The 22,768-nt window shown below is 42.3% G+C and overlaps 1 protein-coding gene across 2 annotated transcripts in view; it reads right to left on the bottom strand.

Moving 5' to 3' along the window:
* Positions 1-280: 280 nt before the first annotated feature.
* Positions 281-22,768, bottom strand: part of OGFRL1 (opioid growth factor receptor like 1) — a 73,103-nt gene continuing 50,615 nt past the window's right edge. For both annotated transcript variants that reach the window (XM_068281462.1, XM_068281463.1), the window contains exons 4-7: positions 19,559-19,637; positions 17,012-17,078; positions 14,610-14,755; positions 281-5,555 (exon numbers count right to left, since the gene is read on the bottom strand). In XM_068281462.1, coding sequence (XP_068137563.1) covers positions 4,787-5,555; positions 14,610-14,755; positions 17,012-17,078; positions 19,559-19,637 — 1,061 coding nt within the window. In that variant the 3' untranslated portion in view covers positions 281-4,786. The remainder of the gene's footprint in view (positions 5,556-14,609; positions 14,756-17,011; positions 17,079-19,558; positions 19,638-22,768) is intronic.

Raw genomic sequence — 22,768 nt, 5'->3', positions numbered from 1 at the left:
CTGCTCTCCCCGCCTCCTGCAGAACTCCGGCCCCCGCCTGCATCCCTTCCCTTCCTGCTGATTGGAGGGAAGGGACGGGGGCAGGAACCGGAGCTATGCAGGAGGCGGGGGAGCAGCTGAGACTGACACTACAGATGTAAACACAGCCTCACAGCACGGCTGTGATTTATGAGGGATTGCAGAGTGCAGGGGGACCTTAGTGGGGTTTGGGATAGCAACAGAGGCTGGGCTGTATAGGCAGATCCAGCCTCTGTATGCAGATAACATTCTTTAAACACACCTCGGGTTCTCTTTAAAGAGGCACCATAATGACATATAGCAGAATGTACTAAATTATTCAGGATATGCAATTTTACATTAATTATCTGGTTTTAGCATCAGAGACACTTCCTAGATCTATATATTTCTATGTAACCTCGCCTTCCCAGTGAGGCTATGATGTCATCAAGCCTTCTTCTTCCAGTGCACTCTGGGATTAAGTTATACAGTATTCTGTAAAGTTTCTCTTTAACCTATTAGCAGCTCCCCCCGTGTTATCTTGCTTAAAATTACATGGGACAAGGAAGCTGCAGCAATCTATACTCTAACTACCTAATGCAGAGCAGGCGCTGGGTGCGATTTGATATTTACCTGCTCTGGACCCAGGATCTTTCTTTTCTTTCCCAACTAAATGGCATCAATATCCTCCTCCAGGTCCCGTTTAAAGCATTACAGCGCTACTTAGTGGGGGAAGACAAGAGGTTATCCTGCGTCCAGAGCAGGTACATATAAAATCGCTTCCTGCACCCGCTCTGCATTAGTCTGGGAGGCTGGGGGAGACACAAGGGTGACAGGAAGGCAGGAAAGAATGTGGAGCCACAGTGCATATCAGAAAAAAAAGAGGCTGCCAAAAAGGTTAAAGTGGACCCACATAAAAAATACAAGATTTCAGAAATAAAATCTATTTTCTAAATTATAATAATAAATAGCAGCCTTTTTTCAGATGCATGATGACAAATATAAAATATTTTACATTTATTGGAGGAACCCCGCCCTTCCTTTCATATTGCCGGGACAGAATCCGGCAGACTGGTGGAGTAGGAGGTATCCGGCAAAGGAGGAATTGCTAATGGCTGCCAACTGTATAACCCTAGTTATTATGAAAAGAGAAGGGTGAAAAGCATGCACTGAAATGCTCATAGGCTTGAAGGAGTGTTTATTTATCTTTGTATGTGTCGGAGTGGTGCAACTAAATATTTTGAATTAAAAAAATGTTTGGTTTGGCTCCGCTTTAAGTGAACATGTCAGTTTCCAGCCTTTTTTTTAAATGACACTGCTACTTAGTTGCAGAAGAAACAAGATGCCTGCAAATATGTTTGCTACATACCAACCCCGTTCCTGTGTGTTTGGACCACCTCATACTCTTGGCATTACACCAAACAGAGGAAATTTGGCCTCAAGTGTTTCACCTCGAGTCCAGCCTGTTCCTCTTCAAGGCAAAGTGATTTAAATGATTTGCGGTCAAAAAGATGGAGCTCAGAATCAGTTAGATGAACTACCCTCTTCCATTTAGGCCTAAACTCTTAAAGTGAATGTTAAAGGATGCCAGAGCTGTAAATGTTTGGAAAAATGGGGGGAGCAGGCATATGCTGCCACCTGTCCTGATGCCCACTGCCTCCGTTCTCCTCTCTGCCCCCCGTAGTTCACCTAAAAGCTCCCCAGGATCCTCTTTCAGTTGCCAGGGTCAGGCTTACTTACAGCTCTGGTATCTTTTAAGCCGCATAAAAAAATACTAACAAAAAACAAAACAGATACCTATGAAGAGAGAAGGCTTGGGTCCTATAAAGCCTTCCTGCTCCTCTCCAGGTCCCCATGTTCCAGCGCTGTCACCCTGTAAGTAGTATCCGACTGATCGGTTGAATACTGCTCCTCTGCCACTGTGAGAGGCTTCGGAAGTTTTTGGGAGCCCAAGTACACCCAAAGACGGGCCGCTCTATACTGCGCATGCACAAGTGCCCTTTCTCACCCGCTCACGCATGTGCAGTACAGACTGGCTCATCTTTGGGAGCACTGGGGCTTCCAAAGACTTCCGAAGGCTCCTATGGTGAGAGATTAAAACCGGTGTGACATTGCTGGAATATGGGGACCGTGAGAGGAGCGGGAAGGCTCTATAGCTATAGGACTCCTAACCTTCCCTCTCCATAGGTGAGTATCTGTTTTTTTTTCAGGCTTAACATTATCTTTAAGTTTCATTTAAAAGTAAATGTACCGCATGAAACAACAACAGTTTTGAATGATAACTAAAAACCTATGAGTGAAAAAAAAAAAGAACACAATAGGTTTTAGTCTTAGGAAAGACTATTTTTGTCTTTTTTCATTTTTTCACTTGTGCCTTTAATAGAAATTAAAGGCACAAGTGAAAAAATGAAAAAAGAAAGACAAAAATAGCTGGAGCCTAACAGGATTTTTAAGCTTATATCTTTTAGCACCATTAGGCACATACAGGGTCTTATATGATATTTCACACCTGTTAGCCTCCATTGAGTGCCTAACAATTTACACAACTACCATACATACAAAAGAAATAAAACACTCCAGCAGTAAAGCACAGGTTGAATGCAAACATATTAGTGGAGTGCTAAACATTAACTCTTTAGTTACAAGAGCTAAGTTAGTGTTTTGAGAACTGCTAGGGCTAGTTCACAGTGCTCAGTTGCATTAGGGAATAATTCTGAATGTCAACTTACTGCCCATGCAATTCTAAGGAGCTGTTCACAGTACTGCGCTGTAACTGATTGCGTTATTCTAACTCGCTGCATGCAGGCTTTGTATTAAAGTCTATGTCCAGTCTCTATTGCAGTTCACACTCATAACACATTCGTTACTCAACTGACCACTGTGAATCTAGCCTCAGATAATACCTTAACTGACATGCGACATGATGAGAAACAATAATTCCAGTATTTGTATAGCACTTTTCTCCTGTTGGATTCAAAGCACTTGCAAAGCATCCACTAGAGTGCACTCAGTAGGCAGTAGCAGTGTTAGGAAGTCTCACTCAAGAATAAAGTACTAAATAGGCGCTGGCTTACGGAAATAAAAAGAGCCAATATTTGAACCCAGGTCTTCTATGTCAGAAGCAGAGCCCTTAAGCATTACACTATCTGGCAAACAAGGGTACATATAACACCAAACTTAGAACTTGCATGTGTTTATTTTTTTCATTGAAAGTGTTAAAAAAACACAGTAATTTTGAATGCGGATAATGCAATTGAAATGTAGTCCAGTGACTTGAGTTCTCCTGAGAAGTACATGGAATCAAAACACTTACCTGGCTTTGCAAGCTTGCTGATAGCAAAAAACTTATTATTTCTTTTTGTTAGGAGTTGAATGAGACAAGTTTTGTTCCATTGATATGGCTGCTGTGCACACTTTACAGTCAAAATGTAACCTCTTACAATGAGAAAAAAAAATTAAACACTGGGACAGTTCTATATATCACTGCTACTACACATACAATTAATTAGCACAAGTTTTCATTTCAGGCTTACTTTAAGTGTGTTTAAAGAGGAGCTGTTAGGTATAAGGTCTCAGAGAAAATAAACACATATATCAGTAGCTAAAGATTGGCTGTACTTACATTACATATGCATTTCACTGTCCACGTTTGGATTTCACAGAATTTGTATATAGTATATGCAGAGATAGATGCTCCTGACAGCTCATGGCAGGCTCCATGTTTTTCTGTCAAATGTGTCGTCATGTCCTGCCTGCTTCCTGATCACAGATAAGCTCATACTTGAACAACACAGTGTGCAGTGAATATTAATGAGCCATGTGGCTAGGAACAATAGCTGACTCCTGCAGTGTACTCTGCCCGGAGATTTATCAGTGCTACGCGCTGGACTGATTACAAGCTGCTGTAACGTCTCATTAGCAGCCGAGGGGAGGGCCCCAGAATGCTTTGCAGTTTAGTATGCGGCTTGCGTCCTTATGGGTCTATAACAGCCTTGCTGATAAGCACACATCAAAGGTAACTGAGATTTTTATCTTCACTAATGGCTTTTTGGCTTCCTTCTAAACTGTTTAACACAGGAGAATAGAGGTTTAAATTAGCTTCTGCAGCCTGACAGTTACTCTTTAAGAGTATCAAAGTGGAAGATCCTTGATTACCAGTGAGCATCTGCCTATTTTTAGTTTCTTTTTGTTAACTCAGTAACTAAGGATTACCCTTATGGGGAGGGTCATTTTAAAAAAAAAGTAATTCCTGGTGCAAGAGTTTTTATAACTTTTTAATAAACAGTTGTCTATCTGCATTGTTTATGAGAAATACACTTTCTGGAGCATAGGGGATAATTTAATAGCCCAACATAAAGAAAAAAAAATCAACAGTGGCTTCGGCAACCTCTGATAAATAAGATTTAACTATTCTGGCCACTTAAAGTTGCTAGCATCTAATTTTTCACTGGTTGACTCTATTGCATGACATGAATCCTAGCATTGTTCAATGCACAAATGCTTTTCACATACCATGATATTAACCGTGTGCATTCAACCTGACATACACAAAATGTTTGATTAATTGTATGACTTACAAAACAAAACAGTTTAAGAATTGCCTGCTTGGAGTAACAGAATAGAGCTTTAGATGTGCTTTCCTCTGTGAAAATAAAGTGACACATCAATTTCCAGTTTCTGCTGATCCAGAGTCTTAGAAAACATATATAATCTTACTATGGACCGCAGTGCTACATATTGTATTGTACTTTTCTTCTTCTTGCTTAACATCTCTCATTCCGATAATATCTCAGGTGGCTTTGTCTTCCTTGTGACGTGCACTGCATTCTGTAGATGCAGTGGTGTCAGCAGTGGCGGCTGGAGACAAGCTGCACAAGCAATCTTTAACACCTTCATCAGTGCTGTCAACTATTACGATGTTGACTATATTGTTGTCTTTTATGAAATTTTCTGTATTTTGTTCCAATAAGTAATTTTCACTAAGGGAAGGATTCGTTGTTTCATTTAAATGCGTGTGAAGGTTATTTGGGTCAGACTGTTTCAGCTCAGAGTCATCATTTCTAGTTTCCATCTTATTCTCTATGTCCTCAACTAGTTTTTCAAGTTCATCAACTGCCGTCACTTCCTGCTTGTGCTCTTCTTCCAGTGCCGTTTCTATTAACCTTTCACCAGGCAAAGTGATGGTTGGTGTTTCCCCCTCATACTCAGTCTTTACATCCTTTGATTTCTGTGAACAGTTGTTCACAGATCTATTTGAATGTATTGTCTTTTTAATGCATTTACTTTGCTGTGCTTTCTGTTTTATGGGTGGTCCCCAAATAAAGTGCTCAGGTGGGTTGTAATGATTGCAGGCATACCTTAAAAGTCTTCTCCTCTCCTTCCTCTCTTTTATGCTGTATACAAAATACTCTAGTGCACTCAGTTTCATGTTGGGGATTGTGTTTTCCACGATGGACTCCTGGAGTAAAACTCTGACTAAGGGAGGCTTGAAATGCTCGTATCCAAGTTCTCCAAGGCTTTTCAATATGCGGGTGATTCTTAAATAGTTATGCTGAGATCTGTAATGACAAACACATGACATGACAAGTAACTAAGGGCTGGTGCACACCAGAAGAGCTTTTCAGAGCGCTTTGTGATTTTAAAAGCGCCTGCTAATGTTATCCTATGGGCTTGGTTCACAAAGCCATGATAATTCTTATCACGGTTGCGCTAGCGTTATAGTGCGTGTAACGTTTTTGTGCGCAAACACGATTTCGTGCGCAAATTCGGGTTTGCCTTCAAAAAATGTTATGTGCATTATAGCACGCACAAAAACATTGGCGCGACCGTGATAAGAGTTATCATGTCTTTGTGAATCAAGACCAATGTATGTTCATACTGGAGCGATTATGATTGTGTGTTGTGCACCAGCCCTAAGTCTGAAGAGAAACATTGAAGTGTACCTGTAGGGAAGAAAAGTGCCCCAATGGGTACTCACATTAATAGAGGGAAGCCTCTGGATGATCCAGCTTAGCTGGATAACGTATTGGTAAGGTATTGACTTTGATGTGGGATTTGAGCCCTTTGACAAGGGTTCGAATTCTGGCTTAAGCCAGTACATACAATGGTAAGGAGTCTTTGGTCAAGGCTCCCTAATAACCCTGGTCACCTGTGGAGCATTCCCTAAGTAGCTGCAGCTCTTGCAGCTCTACCAGGAGAAAAGTGCAATAAAATTGTTCTGCGCATTGATCTGGAGGCTTCCCCCATCTTCCTCCACCAGCCCATTTTAGTGCTGTCCCCTCTGCAGAACAGTTGGCGATGGCTAGCACAGTAGCATGGATCCGCTCGGGCTTCGGTGAAAAAAGTTGAGTTCGATCAGATTCAGCTACTGCACATGCATGAGCCATCTGTGCATGTGCAGTATCACGGACCCAATTAGGCTTGGATTTTTCCACTGAAGACCAAAAAGGTCCATGCTATTGTGCAGGTGCAGCGTGGTAGCGTGCCTGTGAGCTTGAGAGGGGTCAGTGTTAGAATGGCCTGTCAAAACAGGATGGGGATGTAATTTGCTTGTAGTGTTTTCAGATAGATGTATTACTGCCACACACGGTAAACAGATTTGTAATAGATTTCAGCAAGAAACGCTATGACCTGGTGGCACATACGTTTCATGGCCACACACATGGCGTCGGGTCATGGAACACAAGCACCCTGGTGGCGATGGAGAGAAGACACAGGAAGAGCGGGAATCCTGTCATTTCGGTGCCCAGCGTCGAAGCTGGGCACAGCCATAGCACTAGTGCTATACTGCGCAGCCTTAGCAAGGGTAAGTCGGGGCTCAAGCGGTTGACAGACCCCAAATTACATCTCCCTCAGAGTTGCTACTACTCTGAGGGGGAATAGTACACAGCACCAGGGATTGGAGTGGCAGCAGGGTGAGCCGTCATTCGGCTCACCCTGCGCCAAGCTCACCCGCGGCCAAATAATATGTAATCGGAAAAGGGTACCAGTGGTCTGGTGAATGTATGCTTTGCGTTTGGGAGAGCTGGCAGGCACTCGGGTCAATATCAGATTATACACCCAAACAACTATGTGCTCAAGACTGGTAAAGAAAAAGAGTCAACATGAACCAAAAAGTAGGAGAAAAAGTCTGGCACTATAGTGTCCAATCATGCAGAAACATGACACAAAATATGCAGATATTAGTGAACATCAGCGAGATATGACAACCATATCAAAGTGGCAATTCAAAAAGTCATACCGATAGTGTCACTAGTGATACCTGGGTGTAGATAGGAGGCAGCGGTGGTGGGTACCAGAGGGTGCACGGCCTGATGACCGTTTCGTGTGGCTTACGCCAAGCTTTTTCCAAGGTGAGTGTGCATCAAGTGCTGGGAAGGCGGCGGAGCGTTTTAAAGTGTCTAAAAATACACTTCCGGTCCGCCGCAATGGAACCAGCCCCCTCCGGAAGTACGTAATTGCACTGCCCAATCCCCACACGGGCTGATGGAACGCATAACATTACACATGAAAGGTCACGTGCATGCGTCATAAATGACGTAAGTGCACGCTGACCAATAGCAATGCGTAAAGACCCTTCTATGTACGGAGCTGCAGCTAAGAGCTCTAAGCGTAAACAATAAATAGTAACCATGACAACTTCAGTACTCCCCAGCCTGACGCAGGCAATAGGGATGCTGAGGGTGAGCGATCAATAGTAGGAATGCTCAAAAAGCATGGATTAGATGTAAAGAAAAAATACATATAAATAGAAGGGGAAGACTATGGAGATAATATCACATATAAGGGCTCTATTAGCCTATATTTGCGAAACCAGCTAGAGGTTGGGGAAGTAAAGTGGGCAGAAAGCAAATACCAAAGGGGGGGAGGGGGAAGAGGAAAAAAAGTGAACCCAAAGAAATGAAAGCTGTGGAATATAGTGAGTAGAATAAGAATGAAAGAAAAGGAAAAGAAAGAAAGAGTAAATGGGTACACTAAGGAGAGTAGGACGTGGGGGCCGTAAAGCGACATCCAGATAGAGAGGCAACAATCAAGTCCCAGAATGGCTTGTCTCGTAATAAAGAAAAATTACATTTTATTATACTGTATTGCTAGGAAAATGTTTTTTTTTTATACAAACAGAACAAGATAAAAAGAGACGAAAAAAAGCCATAGTGGGAATGAACGGGCAACAGGAGGCGGCCCAGGGGTAAAGAACACAGGAACGAGAGAGGCACCACAAAGGTGATCAAGGATCAAGAAAGCAGGCAAGATCCACGTAGTCGTTGAGACCCAAAGGACCCATAACGTCAGTACGTAGGATCCAATGCGCTTCCTGTCTGAGCAATAATTTTTTCCTGTCACCACCTCTGCGTGGGGCGTCACAGAAATCAATGCAAGCAAAAGAGAGTTGGGATTACTTTGGTGGAAAGTTGACATATGTTCAACGATCCTGGGACAACCTTTATTTTTAGGAAGCAAGCGTACGTGTTCCAGGATGCGTTCTTTTACCATCCTGGTGGTTTTGCCAATATAAAATCTTTGGCACGGACACCACAAAGCATAGACAACATATTTTGTTCTACAAGTGGCAAAAAAAAGATATTGCGGTGAACCGGGCCCAAGGTATAAGACTTGCCAGTCTTCATAAAATGACAGGCTTTACAAAAGCCACATTTATGGTTTCCTGAAGAAGCAAAATCGCTCAACCAAGTGCGGTGTGGATGCTCACGGAAATCACTGTGTACCAGAAAATCTCCAATAGTTGGTGCTTTTTTAAGCACAGGCAGTCAGGCCGTGAACCCTCTGGCACCCACCACCGCTGCCTCCTATCTACACCCAGGTATCACTATCGGTATGACTTTTTGAATTGCCACTTTGATATGGTTGTCATATCTCGCTGATGTTCACTAATATCTGCATATTTTGTGTCATTTTTCTGCATGATTAACCACTATAGTGCCAGACTTTTTCTCCAACTTTTTGGTGAATGTATGCTTTACTGGCAACACTCTGCATGACCCAGGGGAGCACATTTTAGATGGGTTGAGACCGGTCAGGGTCTATCAGTTGTCCAGACATATCTGAACATCACTACCAAGGGCATCTGACCATCCCCTTTGGAAAGAGACCTTTTTGGCCTGTGCGAGCCACAGTTTTTATTAATTTTGGGCAGAAATTGATTAAAATTATGATCGGGCAGCAATGTTGCAGCATCAATCTCCAGATCAAATCTGCCAGGGAAAATCAACAAGTGTATGGGCACCTTGATGCTTGCAAACACTTGTTATCTCTTGGATATGTGGATATGTCACAATGCATTTTTAACATCCACACTTTAGTTGGTCACACTGATTTCAGAGCGGGCTACTGTACAGTGGATTATGTTTAAAACCATGAGGCAGATTTGTTCTTAATTTTGATAAAACATTCACAGTGGCATAGTGGTTAGTGCTCTTGCCTTGCAGCACTGGGTCCCTGGTTCAAATCCCAGCTAGGTCAACATCTGCAAGGAGTTTGTATGTTCTCCCTGTGTCTAAGTGGGATTCCTCCGGGCACTCCGGTTTCCTTCCACATCCCAAAAACATACAGATAAGTTAATTGGCTTCCCCCTAAATTGGCCCTAGACTACGATACATACACTACATGATACATACATAGACATGTGACTATGGTAGGGACTAGATTGTGAGCCCCTGTGAGGGACAGTTAGTGTCAACACAATATACTCTGTACAGCGCTGCATAATATGTCTGCGCTATATAAATACTTAAATAAATATTAATAAATAAATGTAATCTTCTCATCCTCCTTTTTAATGTTTTGCTTTTGCCTTTTAAAGATGTAATATATGAACGCTGACATTTATAATTTACAAGTTTTAGAAGTATCTTCATGTTGCTCCTGTCCTTTTCATTTGCTTTGTGTGTTAGCAGAACTGTCAGAGATCAAAGCTGAGTACATAACTGCAGGCTAAGCATAAAACTAAGCTGGTATTGATAATGCCTTTCTATTGTGGCAGATACATTACTGGCAAACAGCCAGCCTTGTGTGTCACACATCCACATTTAAAAATGGGGAACCAATCACTAACAAAAAACATTCCCAATAAACATATTTAGGCGAGACAGCTTGAGAATACTATTTTCTACATCTGCAAGCAAATCCAGTTGAAATAAACTGGTTCTTTCAGTTTGTAGCACTTATTTAAATTTGCATTGCTCTTACATTATTAGATACCTAATAACAGAAGTACTGTATTGGGTATAAATGATTTGGTCATAATTAGGGATGTTCATTGTGATGCAAATAATTCCAAGTTTATTATTATTATTTATTTATTTACTGTATTTATAAAGCGCCAACATATTACGCAGCGCTGGACAATAAATAGGGATACATACAATATTTAGGGGTGACATACAGCAAAATGACCTGAATACAAGAAAGACCAGATCATGCAGCACAGTATGAGTACAAGGTAATGCTTAGTCACTGGAGGGGAGCATGGAGATTAGGCAAGTTAGGTTCACTCAGATGCCTAGCCTAGATGGTTCTTTGGGTTCACAGTAATGGAGGTGCATGATCAGGTTGGACACAAAAGGAGGAGGACCCTGCCCAAAGGCTTACAATCTAACGGGAGAGGTAATGACACAAGAGGTAGGAGACCAGAGTTCAGCTGTGGGTTTAGAGCACTTGTGAGGGGTAGTAGGCCAGAGTGAAAAGGTGAGTTTTGAGGGCTTTCTTGAAGATGTTGAAGGAGGGGGCTGCCCTAATGGGTGGAGGTAGGGAGTTCCATAGTGTTGGAGCAGCTCTTGAGAAGTCCTGGAGGCGTGCATGGGACTGGGTGATGCGAGGGGGCGGTTAGGCGAAGTTCATTGGAAGAGCGGAGTGAGCGGCTAGGTGTGTACCTCTGAGTAAGATTGGAAATGAAGGTTGGACAGGTTTTGTGGACAGATTTGTAGGTCAGACACAGTTGATGCAAATTCTAAATACAAATACTGTACCAATCTGATTGGTCCATTTTCAAGCTGCATACATTTGCATCTATTATTTGCATAATCCTGCAACAACTCAGGTATATAAGATTTCTCACATGCTTCACCCATCCTCTGGAATCCACTTTCCCCAACACATCTGTCACTCTCCAATCTTTTAAATCTGTAAATGCTCCCTCAAATCTCACTTTTTCAAACAAGCATTCACTCTAACTTATTCCAATTTCCCTTTGACCTCTGGCCAAGTTGTACTCCTCACTAGATAATCTAAAAAACTAGGTATGCATATTGTATACTACCACACCGCTTGCCCCCCCCCCCCCTTATTTCTATACATTGTAAGCTTGCAAGGGCAGGGCTCTCTCTCCCTTTTGTGTCTTGGAATTTGTTATTCATTTTGTGTCTTGCAATTAGTTACACTTAACACTGTAATGACCAATTCTGTATGTTGTACCAGTGTCTACAGTGTCTGTATATTGGTGTGCACCATTGTCTGTATTATTATGTACCCGATGTTTGTTTATTACTTTGTACAGCGCCACAGAATATGTTGGCACTTTATAAATCAATACTAACTCAAAATGATTTGCATCTTATTGGCCATTCCTAATCATAACTACTCCTGCCTGATTTCCTCATTATGTTTTGTCATGCATTACTACGTGGTGCACTGTTTAAGTCTTCAAACAGAATATCAAAGCAGCATAATGCACCTATGCAAGCAGCAATATGTAGCTGGAGAAAATTGGCAAAAAAAATGCAGCTGGCAAAGCAAAGCCTAGAAACAGTTTTTCAATTGCTCCCTCCCCCTTCCCATTTCAGGGGCCATGTACCCTCTGCAGTGGAAACTAAGCTCTTAAAGAGACTCCGTAACAAAAATTGCATCCTGTTTTTTATCATCCTAGAAGTTCCAAAAGCTATTCTAATGTGTTCTGGCTAACTGCAGCACTTTATACTATCACCATCTCTGTAATAAATCAATGTATCTTTCCCCTGTCAGACTTGTCGGCCTGTGTCTGGAAGGCTGCCAAGTTCTTCAGTGTTGTGGTTCTGCTATGAACTCCCCCCTCTCTGCACACTGCCTGTGTATTATTTAGATTAGAGCAGCTTCTCTCTTCTCTCTTATCTTTTACAAGCTGGATAAATCATCCTCTGAGCTGGCTGGGCTTTCACATACTGAAGAATTACAGACAAGGGCAAAGCTGTTTGCAGGAAGAAAAGAGCAGCCTGAAACTTCAGTGCATGAGAGATGCAGGGGGAAGAAACACACAAATGATCTCTTGAGATTCAAAAGGAATGCTGTATACAGCCTGCTTGTGTATTGATGTATTTTTCTATGTGTGGACATACTGTACATCAACCTACTTCCTGTTTTGGTGGCCATTTTGTTTGTTTACAAACAAACTTTTTAAAACTGTTTTTAACCACTTTTAATGCGGCGAGGAGCGGCGAAATTGTGACAGAGGGTAATAGGAGATGTCCCCTAACGCACTGGTATGTTTACTTTTGTGCAATTTTAACAATACAGATTCTCTTTAAAACAGAGGGGCCTATACAGGTCCTCCATTTCAAAGCAAGCCCCCTCCGCTGGTAAGCATTGGACTCTGCATTATGGTGCACTGGATTTGAGGTTTTATTCAAAAACAGGATTCTCATTCTTGATAGTGATTGCAACTTGATCCTGAACTCAGTGACAGTTAAACCCCATTGATTGCATAACTGGCTGCTGTAGATTTACAAAGGGAAATACATTTTCTGCAGTGCAAATTACCTGAGATGAAAATTGACCCAACTTTACAGCCGATATACTTGGAAGATAAATATATGCTACGTGATTATATTGCACTCATAGGGATTTCAGGGGGTGAAGAGCACTACTGTTTCTATGTTATTTTTTACATGTCAGAGATGTGATTCATTTTTGGTAACCTAATAACATTTATTACACTTTTGTGCTTAGATAAACCTCTGTGTGCTTCTGCTTACTATAATTTGAAAATGATAGTTACTGAAAATGTACCAGCTCACATAACCCTACACTTTTCCTAATCAACAACAAACTTTTAGGGTTGAAACGGTCTTAATTGAGCGACATGAGGAGCTCCAAAATGGTAGCAGCAGCATGACATAATGATCTAGGTCCAAAGATTGTGAGGTAGACTGTGGAGGTGAACAAGTTATTAGATACTGTTAATCTGAGGTTGTGTAAGGTGTAATGCCAATGCACCAAATCTTTCAGGCATCCAGGTCCTACATTTTGTAGAGATTTGAATGGTAGTAGGTCAGTGCCGAAGAGGATTTCCCATTTTATGGGTAGCAATGGCAGGGTTGGTCTGCTAACAGTCTTGCAGCATCATTCAGTACTACTATGTTCTGTATGTGGTGCAGAACTGTATTTGTAAGGCCTGTATAGAGGCATTACAATGATCGAGCCATGACATGATGAAGGTGTAAACTAGGGTTGGAAGATCCTCTGAAGGTGCTTAATTTTTGTAATGTTGCCGAGGTTTGACTAAATAACATTTTCCATCAATCCACCCAAGCAGTGTACAAAGTCAATTAGGTCTATGCTCCCTACACTCAATGGTGCTAACTGAAGCAACTTTGTTGCCAAGCACTGACCTCCGATGATAAAAACCTCAGTTTTGTATTTTGGTTAAGCCTTTTTTCATTGATCTACTTTTGAAGCTCAGCTGAGGAAGGGCTTAGTTTTGAAATAGGGTCAGTCTCACCAAGTTTGGTTGATCTGCCATGTGCAGATCATTGCAGATCTGGATGAGGGCTGTTTCGCAGCAGTTTGGCTTGTTACCCAGCTGTAGGAGAATGTGGACTGCATGGAAGTGACATGCAAACTTCTGTTCTCCTCACACATCCAGTCCTACTCCTTGTTACCTGTCATGCCAACCCCAGACCCTCTCTGTGTGCACCTACTCACACAGTCCAATTACCCTAACCACTGTCACTATGCACCCCCTACTCTGCCAGTCTGTCCTAGGCAACTCAACTAGATGTCTTACCTCCACAGCTGTCCACTCCAGTCACCACTCCTGTCCAAATACATGGGGCTTGATGCACAAAAGTGCATATACTGTGAGTTTTTTTTTTTGTATTAGCGTGACCTGCAGTACTCAAGTAGCACCATCTGCAGTACTCGAATAGCATGAATGTTGCTATGGTAATAAGCGCTACTAATGATAATGCTCATTCATAACTCGTGCTACAGTAGACACGTTCACGCTACTCAAGTACCATGGGTCACATTAAGGGCGTAACTCATGGTACATGCTGCCGGTAGTAACAGTAATATTGCCATTCGCTGTCTGTGTACGGCAACATTACAGCGCTTTGTGCATCAAGTTCTAGGTCTGATAATCCCACAGTATTCTTAACTATGCTACCCCAATCAGTGTGCGCTCCCTTTCTACCCTGTAGGTACAACACTCTTGTCAGTGTACTCGTCTTTATTGTATTAAATGATTATTAAATGGACTGCAGTGTCTTGGCAACCTACAATTAATTTACATTTTTACTAATGTAAATTTAGATGTCAACACTCCTTCACAAAAATAACAAAATGCAGAATATAGGTACTGTGTATTGGTTCCCATCCCAGACTACACTGAGTAGTTTACTTACTCATTTAAGTGCTGAAATCTGTCAGGCCAATTTGCCGCTCTTGAAATGTTGCCATTCTTGTCCACCAATTTTAAGCCAAAGAAATCCAGCATCATTTTGTATGCCAAAATGAATCGTTTTACTGCTTCTTTGGTCTTTTTAAACTCCTTAAGGAAAAAAAATAATTGAACAATAATGTAATTACACAATAAACCACATTTCTTTACCAAATGAAAATGAATCAAAAAATTACCCTTGATTTTTACTAATGTATCTTATAGTTGTAGCTGCATGTTTCTCTCAAACATTAACTGGACATGAGAGAAGTTTTATTCCAAGATATTTCTCATATGCATATGGAACATTTTTAGCATATAGTGTAAAAAATGCCTAAGGGCCCGTTTCCACTAGTGCGGTGCGAATCGCTGGGATTCCACCGCTGACAAAATCGCATGCGGATGCGATTCCGCATGCGATTTTTGCCGCGATTTCGCATGCGATTTCGCATAGGCAGGCTATCAGCGATTTTAACCATGTCACTGCCTGGCTCAATGTACATTAGTTTTAGTGCGAATTCACACGCGAAATCGCTGCAAAAAACGCATGTGCGATTTCCCCTATTAAATACATTGCCTTCGAATCGCCTGCATTCCACACGCAGGCGAATTCTGCAGGCCCTACCGTGCAGGAAAATCCTGCACAGAAAAACGCACCAAAAAACTGACAAGTGGAAACAGTCTCATCCACTTGTATTGGTTATGCGAATCCGCATGCAGACAACGCATGCGGATTCGCTCTAGTGGAAACGGGCCCTTAGTCTATAGTAAAATATTGGTACTGTTACATTAGCGATATTTTAACTACAGGAGTTACCTGGTGACCAGTTAAACATGTGGTGCTGCTATGTGTACTCATACATCGTTTGTATCAAAGGTGTGAGAAAGAAGGGTGTAAATAAAAAGAAGTGCTGTTTACGACTGTGCACATAAGATGCAGAAGTATTTCTTTGTTCTTTTCAATTAGTTCATCATTCGAATATCTATAACATCATTAGAAAGCCCGTAGTTAAGGAATTGCTTTTCAAATGAATTCACGAAAATTCAAGCTTGGGTTCAGAATCACTTGCTTACCTAAGAAGAGGGAAGTCTCTGGATCCTAATGAGGCTTTTCTTGCTGTCCTCTGCTGCTGCCCAGAGCCCTCCAGCAGACTGGGCCCGTGCTCCTCTTCTTGCACAAGCAGGGCCTTGCCTGTGCAGTAGTACAGAGACAATCATGCACAAGCGGCTCTGGCTTACTGTGCAGGTGCATCCATACGCTTGTTAGGACAGCGAGGGAAGCCCCATTCTTGGGCAAGTATGCGATTTTGTACCTGAGCTTCAGCTTGGTTACACTTTAAAAAAGACTCCACCCCTTTATATACATATATGAGGACTAAAATATCCATATTACCTACAATTAAGTAATTCTATAAGGGCTGACCGTGACAAAAATGTAATTTTATATGTTGGTCAAATCACAAAACTATTCAGACAACAAACAACCATGAATAAAACATAACTAAATAGATTATAAGACAACAAAGAACAAAATACAATAAAATATAATACAATATTATAACAAAAACATTGCAAATAATTCATTTTTTGTTGAACAGAGCTGAGAATGTTATGTCAGAAGAGGAGTTTGCTTAGCATACCTGTATGCTCATTAAAAGAAAAGCTACTGAACATTCATAAAGAAGTGACAGCTTATTAAAGTCACTGCAAGGGAGTCTCCCGATGTCATCGGTCCGTCTAATCATTTCTTACAGCTTAATGCATTATTAGATTTCATGTGAGCTCTTCTAGGAACATCAAAGCAGCCTCTTGCTAAGTTTCCCAAGAATCCATTATAACAACTGTCAACAGCTTGAGGAAGTAAGACATTCTTAAACACCTTCTAACATTTTAAAGTGCCATGTAAATCAAAATATCCTCTCTCTTCTAAGAAATTTAGCGCAGCATATACAACTTCTAGAGGAAAAAAATACTAGTACAAAGTCACTGGAAGGGTTAATAACTCAAATGTCTGCTTCACTGGGGGAAAGGGTGGGAGGCAGAGAAGCTTTGCTGCTTTGTTTATGTGAAAATAGTAAACACAACACATTGTGAATTCTATATGGCACTGCACTCTTAGTAATTAGTTTGCCAGTGAAGTGGCACTTTGTGTTAGTAACCCATCCAGTAACTTTTTACCAATAATTATTCACTAGACATTCTCATGCTGTGTTTAATCTTTTTAAAAAGAGAAACATTTTGAATTTCATATCACTTTACATTTTACATAAGCAAGCTGAGGTTTTGGAAGGTATATTGCATGCACATTTAGCATTTTATATCTAAAAATTCAATAAGAAACACAGCTTCTATAAAATTGTCTTTTACCTCAATTTCATATGAGGTCAGTTCCTTGGCATAGAAATTTAAACCTTGCTCTCTTAGCGGAAAAAGCCTGCAAAGTAAGAAAATATGTGTGTAAATGTTTCAAAGTTCTCTGAAAAGTGGTGCGAAAAATATGTCAGCACTGTATAAATGTATCAAATAACTAGCTGCACATACTGTAGATGCCTATAGACAGCGAGTAAGAGATGTCTAAATACTTGTGATTTCAAAGGGATCAGACGGCAATCAAATTATTGTCCAAAGCTAGTTACAGACTATTTTAAATACTATTTTTAATAGAGCCCATATAAAAATTCAATCTAACACAAATCCTTGATGCATGTTCTTGAGCGAGTGATGCTAGCATGAGAGAGGGGAGTTTTAAACTAGCAACATTCTCATTCTTACACAGCTAGCAGTAACATCAATCAATCATCAATATAAGACAAAATAACTTCTAAAAGTGTTCCCAATATCTAATGGTGTGTATGTGGAAGAAAAGGTAAATTATCAATAACAGGATATCAGAAAGATGTAAATTGTTCACCTAATATCACACAAACTGGATAAGGTGTACCTAAATGAAAAGGGGCACATCGTTGCACAGAAGATTGTGGAGTTATAAACTGTGTTCAGCAGATTTTAAAGTGTAACTGGCAGACATAAAATCAAAAATCAATTCTTTATTTTTATCTGGTAAACAAGTAATAAGGATGCTAACCAGGCAATCCAAAAGTTAACAAATCACTATTACTTTTGTTGTTGATAAAAGATCATTCCCCAGTTTACCTGGCTTTTATTTGGTACATCTGCTGCACAAAGGAAGTTACAGGGCATGCTGGGTTGTCTTTCTTTGCTTCTTTACTTTCCCCTCACACTTCAAGGAGTTATCAGGCTAAAATGTCCAAAATGAGTTTCTCACCTGGGGCTTTCTCCAGCCCCTTGCAGCAGACTGTCCCACGCCGACCGCTCCACTCCCCTCCACTGTCCGGGTCTCCGTGCTCAGTACTGCGGCTGTGTGAAGTGCCGCTGTCAATCATGGCCACATGGGCCGCAGCGAACTGCGCAGGCGTAGTAGTTCTACGCCTGTGCAGTTCGCCATGGCCCACGTGGCCATGATTGACAGCAGCGCAGTAGTTCTGCGCCTGCGCAGTTTGCCGCGGTCCACGTGGCAATGATTGACAGTGGCGCTTCGCACAGCCGCAGTAAGGCCGACCCCGCGGTATACTGTATACAGACCCAAACAGCGGCGGGGAGTGGAGCGGTCGGCGTGGGAGAAAGCCCCAGGTGAGTAAAGCGCATGTTGGACATTTTAGCCTGATAACTCCTTTAAAAAGACTCTGAAACGAATCTAAATCCACGTTTCTAAAACGCTGCATCCCCGCGGCAAAACGAGGGGTTTATAACCCCCAAATCCCCTGTGCTAAATGCGGGGAGTGCTTCCTGCTTGAGGCAGAGCTTAGGGCTGTAGCTCTGACTCTTTGCGCGTCAATCCCCACTGATCGTCGCCTCCCCGCCCCTCTCAATCTTCACTGAGAGGGGCGGGGAGAGGCAGAGATCCGCAGGCAGATTGACGCGCATGGAGGCAGAGCTGCAGCTCAAAGCTCTGCCTCCATGGGCAGCAAAATCCATGACCAAGAAAGTAGTGGATTGTGCACAGGGGATTTGTTTTGCAGCAGGGATGCAGCGTTTTAGCACTAGCTATAGTGCTTAACATAAATAAAATGTGGATTTAGACTCGCTTCAACTAACTTTAACTAATGCAGCCTAATTGGCTAAAGCCTCTTTGCCTCCTGTTTTCCCCTCCCACACCTCTGTTCCTCTCTGACTGGCCAATATTTTTTCATGCTGAGAAGACGAGGGTCACACAATGACAACGCACTTTCTATTGCAGAGCTGGGTGGGAGTGTCTGAAGATTGTCTGTGTTTGCATTGGCCACCCTCCTCCCAGAGTAAGGGAGGAAGTGACATCAGGATCGGCTTCAGGCACAGGAATTCCAAAATGGTAAATGCCTGAAACAGTTTTTTCTTTAAATACTATATAAAACTCACTGACATCAAAACATGGACTGTGCAATACATATGTTATGAACGTAGAGCAAGTATTTATCTACTTATCCACTTCAGCTCACAGGGTTGTTAACTTTATGCATCCGAGCAACTTTAACCGCCCATTCATTCACCAATAACTTTATCACTACTTATCACACTGAAATGATCTAGATCTTTTTTTTTCCACCACTAATTAGGCTTTCTTTGGAGGGTACATTTTGCTAAGAATTATTTTATTCTAAATCCATTTTAACAGGAAGATTAAGAAAGAAATGGAAAAAAATCATTATTTTTAAGTTTTTGGCCATTATAGTTTTAAATTAACCACCCTGGCGTTCTATTGATTGCGCCAGAGTGGTGGCGCAGCAGTATTTTTTGCATTTTTTTTTAAATCATGTAGCTAGCCTAGCACTAGCCAGGTAAGTGGATTTTTATTTTTATTTTTGATAGTCCCTGAACCTTCCCTTTAAGTATTCATTTTCAGAAATTAGTACTTACCATTGTATATAAGTGTGATTGTGTTCAAGTTTTTCATAATCAGATTTCCACTTATTTAGAATTTCTTCAATGAAAACTCCTGAACAAAAGTGAAATATGAGTTTTGTATCATCAGCAGAACTGAAATATTTTCAGAGTAGAATCATCTGATAACATTTGAAGGAAGAATTTTGACATTTTTGCATGTCAATTTGAATTTTTAAACTAAACTTACCTCTCTTCCAAATTTGGAGACATTGCTTTGGACCTACACCAGTTTTTTTATCCATCAAGTTCATTTTTCAACCAAAGTAGCTTTTCATTACTCTTCATTGATTATCTCAGTGGTTCCCAACCTTTTCCGGCCCGGGGAACACTTTCTGACCAAATATTTCTCCGGGGAACTGGCGCGGGGGGGGGGGGGGGGGGGGGGCGGGTGTTTGCGCGACCTAGTGGACAGTGCCGTGCGCAGCAGGCTATGGGGGGGGGGGGGGGGAGCTGGGGTGCGGCTGCATAGCTAGCATAGTTGCCCCAGTATAGGGAGTTTAGTTGCCTCAGTATAGCTAGTATAGTGCTCCAGTATAGCCAGTATAGTGCCCCAGTATAGTGCCCCAGTATAGCCAGAATAGTGCCCCAGTATAGCCAGAATAGTGCCCCAGTATAGCCAGAATAGTGCCCCAGTATAGCCAGTATAGTGCCCCAGTATAGCGCCCCAGTATAGTGCCCCAGGATAGCCAGTATAGTGCCCCAGGATAGCCAGTATAGTGCCCTAGTATAGTGCCCCAGTATAGCTAGTATAGTGCCCCAGTATAGTGCCCCAGTATAGCCAGTATAGTGCCCCAGGATAGCACCCCAGTATAGTGCCCCAGGATAGCTAGTATAGTGCCCCACGATAGCTAGTATAGTGCCCCAGGATAGCCAGTATAGTGCCCCAGGATAGCCAGTATGGGTAGGTGGTGCCCCCGCCCGTCTCCGCCGCTGTTATTACCTTAACAGCGGCCGCTCTCCCCTCTCCGGCGAGTATTTATTCAAGCAGCGTATCTCCCACCTGCTCTGTGTGATGTGGCAGGAAGCAGAGCAGCGGCTTCCTGTAACGGCGATATGTATCGCCGTTACTATGGCAACCGAGCCCTGCTTCCTGCACATCACACACAGAGCAGCCGGGAGAAACGCTGCTTGAATAAATACATGCGCTGGAGAGGGGAGAGCGGCCACTGCTAAGGTAATAAAAGCGGAGGCCGCGGGGACATGGGGGAGGAAGAGGACAGTCCTGCGTTCCGCGGACCACAGGTTGGGGATCCCCGCACGGCACACCAGGCAACATCCCGCCGCACACTAGTGTGCCGCGGAACAGCGGTTGGGAAACACTGGATTATCTTATTATGGTAGATTATCTTCTTCTCCCTACTTTTGATCTATTATACTATAATACTTTTATACGAGAAGACCGACTGAGGGCTGGTGCACACAGAGCGGGCTTTTTGGCGTTTTTGCTTGCAGATACGCTTGGTCAATGTATCTCAATGGGGTGGTTCACACCAGAGTGGGAGGCGTTTTGCTGAAACGCATACTCCCGGGGTGAGGCATTTTTTGGATTGCGGAGGCGTTTCTGCTTCCAATGTAAAGTACAGGAAAAACGCAAACCGCTCTGAAAAACGGCAGTTCAGAGCAGTTTTGCAGGCGTTTTTGTTACAGAAGCTGTTCAGTAACAGCTTTACTTTAACAATATATGACATCTACTACACCAAAAACGCTTCCCAAAACCACAAAATGCTAGCTGAAACGCTACAGAAAAATAAGAAAGAGTTTCAAAATCTGCTAGCATTTTGCAGATCTGCTAGCGGGTTTTGGTGTGCACCAGGCCTAAAAGGTCTATATATTTCTTCCAGATTACATATTTCTTCCAGATTATATATTTCTATCCAGATTACTCTTTTAAAATGAGACCACTTCCACCAGTCTTGAGGAAAGGACCTAATTAAAACTGACTAAATTATTACTGTGGTCTGTATGTTACTGAACTTAATTCCTTTGGAACAAGTGGATGGGTTCTATTCAGGTTAGAGGTTTTACATACCAGATCTTCACTTAATGTAAACCTATATTAAAGAGAACCTGAGGCGGTATACTGGAATCCTAATAGGACCCAGAGGCATGTCCTGTGCACAATGACATGCCTCTGGGTCATTGTATTGCCACTGCCAGCCCCCCCCTGCGCCGCGTTGCACCCCCTTAAAAGATTGCCAAGCTAGCAACAAGCTGCTTGTCGCTAGCCTGCTTTATTTATGTGAGGCTTGTCAATCAGCCTCCTAGCATCCAGGGCTGTGGACGCGGTACAAAAATCTTCCGACTCCAACTCCTCAGTTTATGAAACTACCGACTCCGACTCCGGGTACCCAAAATGGCTCTGACTCCGACTCCTTAGTCTAATACTTTACAGGGCTGTGAATTTTGTACAAAAATCATCCGACTCCTCAGTTTATGAAATCAACGACTCCGACTCTGGGTGCCCAAAATTGCCCCGACTCTGACTCGACTCCGACTCCAACTCCACAGCCTGCTAGCATCTCCCCCTCGATAACGCACTCCCCCTGCCGCTCCCCGCCTCTGTTAGCTTCCTCCAATAGGAAGCCAAGCTGCGACCCAGGAAGTACTGTTTGTTAGTGAACACTTGGGCCCATATGCAATTACATTTTTCTCCTGAGTTTTCTGCTAGGTGATATTATTCCACCTTTTCAATAACATACCTTTTAAGCCACCAGCAAACACCTACTTTGTAGTAGTTTTGGATTGGCATAGTACTGAAAAGTTATTTTATTAAGTAATTTTATTAAGAGTAGGTGAAAAATGATCTCCTAAGAGAAAAAGTTAATTGAATATGGACCTGTATGTACTACTGAATACACTAGAAGCTTAGGGAATAAATGCATGGAGTCATTCTGTCTGTTCCATAAAGCAATCTGATTTCAAAGTGAAAGATTAATTTCATATAACCAAAGACAGAGAAAACAAACACAAAAAAACCCCTTCACTACATAAAAAACGTAACCACTTCCCGACCGCCTAACGCACAGAGGCGGCCGGGAAGTGGACCCCGCAAGGACCAACTCACCCACAGAGGCGGCAGTCCTTGTAGGGGCATGGGCGGAGAGATCGCGTCATCCGTGACGCGATCCTCCGCCGGCGCCTGACTCCGCTCACCCGCCGCAACATCCCGCCGGCCATACGGTA

The sequence above is a fragment of the Hyperolius riggenbachi genome, chromosome 4 (assembly GCF_040937935.1).
Source record: "Hyperolius riggenbachi isolate aHypRig1 chromosome 4, aHypRig1.pri, whole genome shotgun sequence".
Lineage (NCBI taxonomy): Eukaryota > Metazoa > Chordata > Amphibia > Anura > Hyperoliidae > Hyperolius > Hyperolius riggenbachi.
This window is presented reverse-complemented; position numbering and strand designations above follow the sequence as displayed.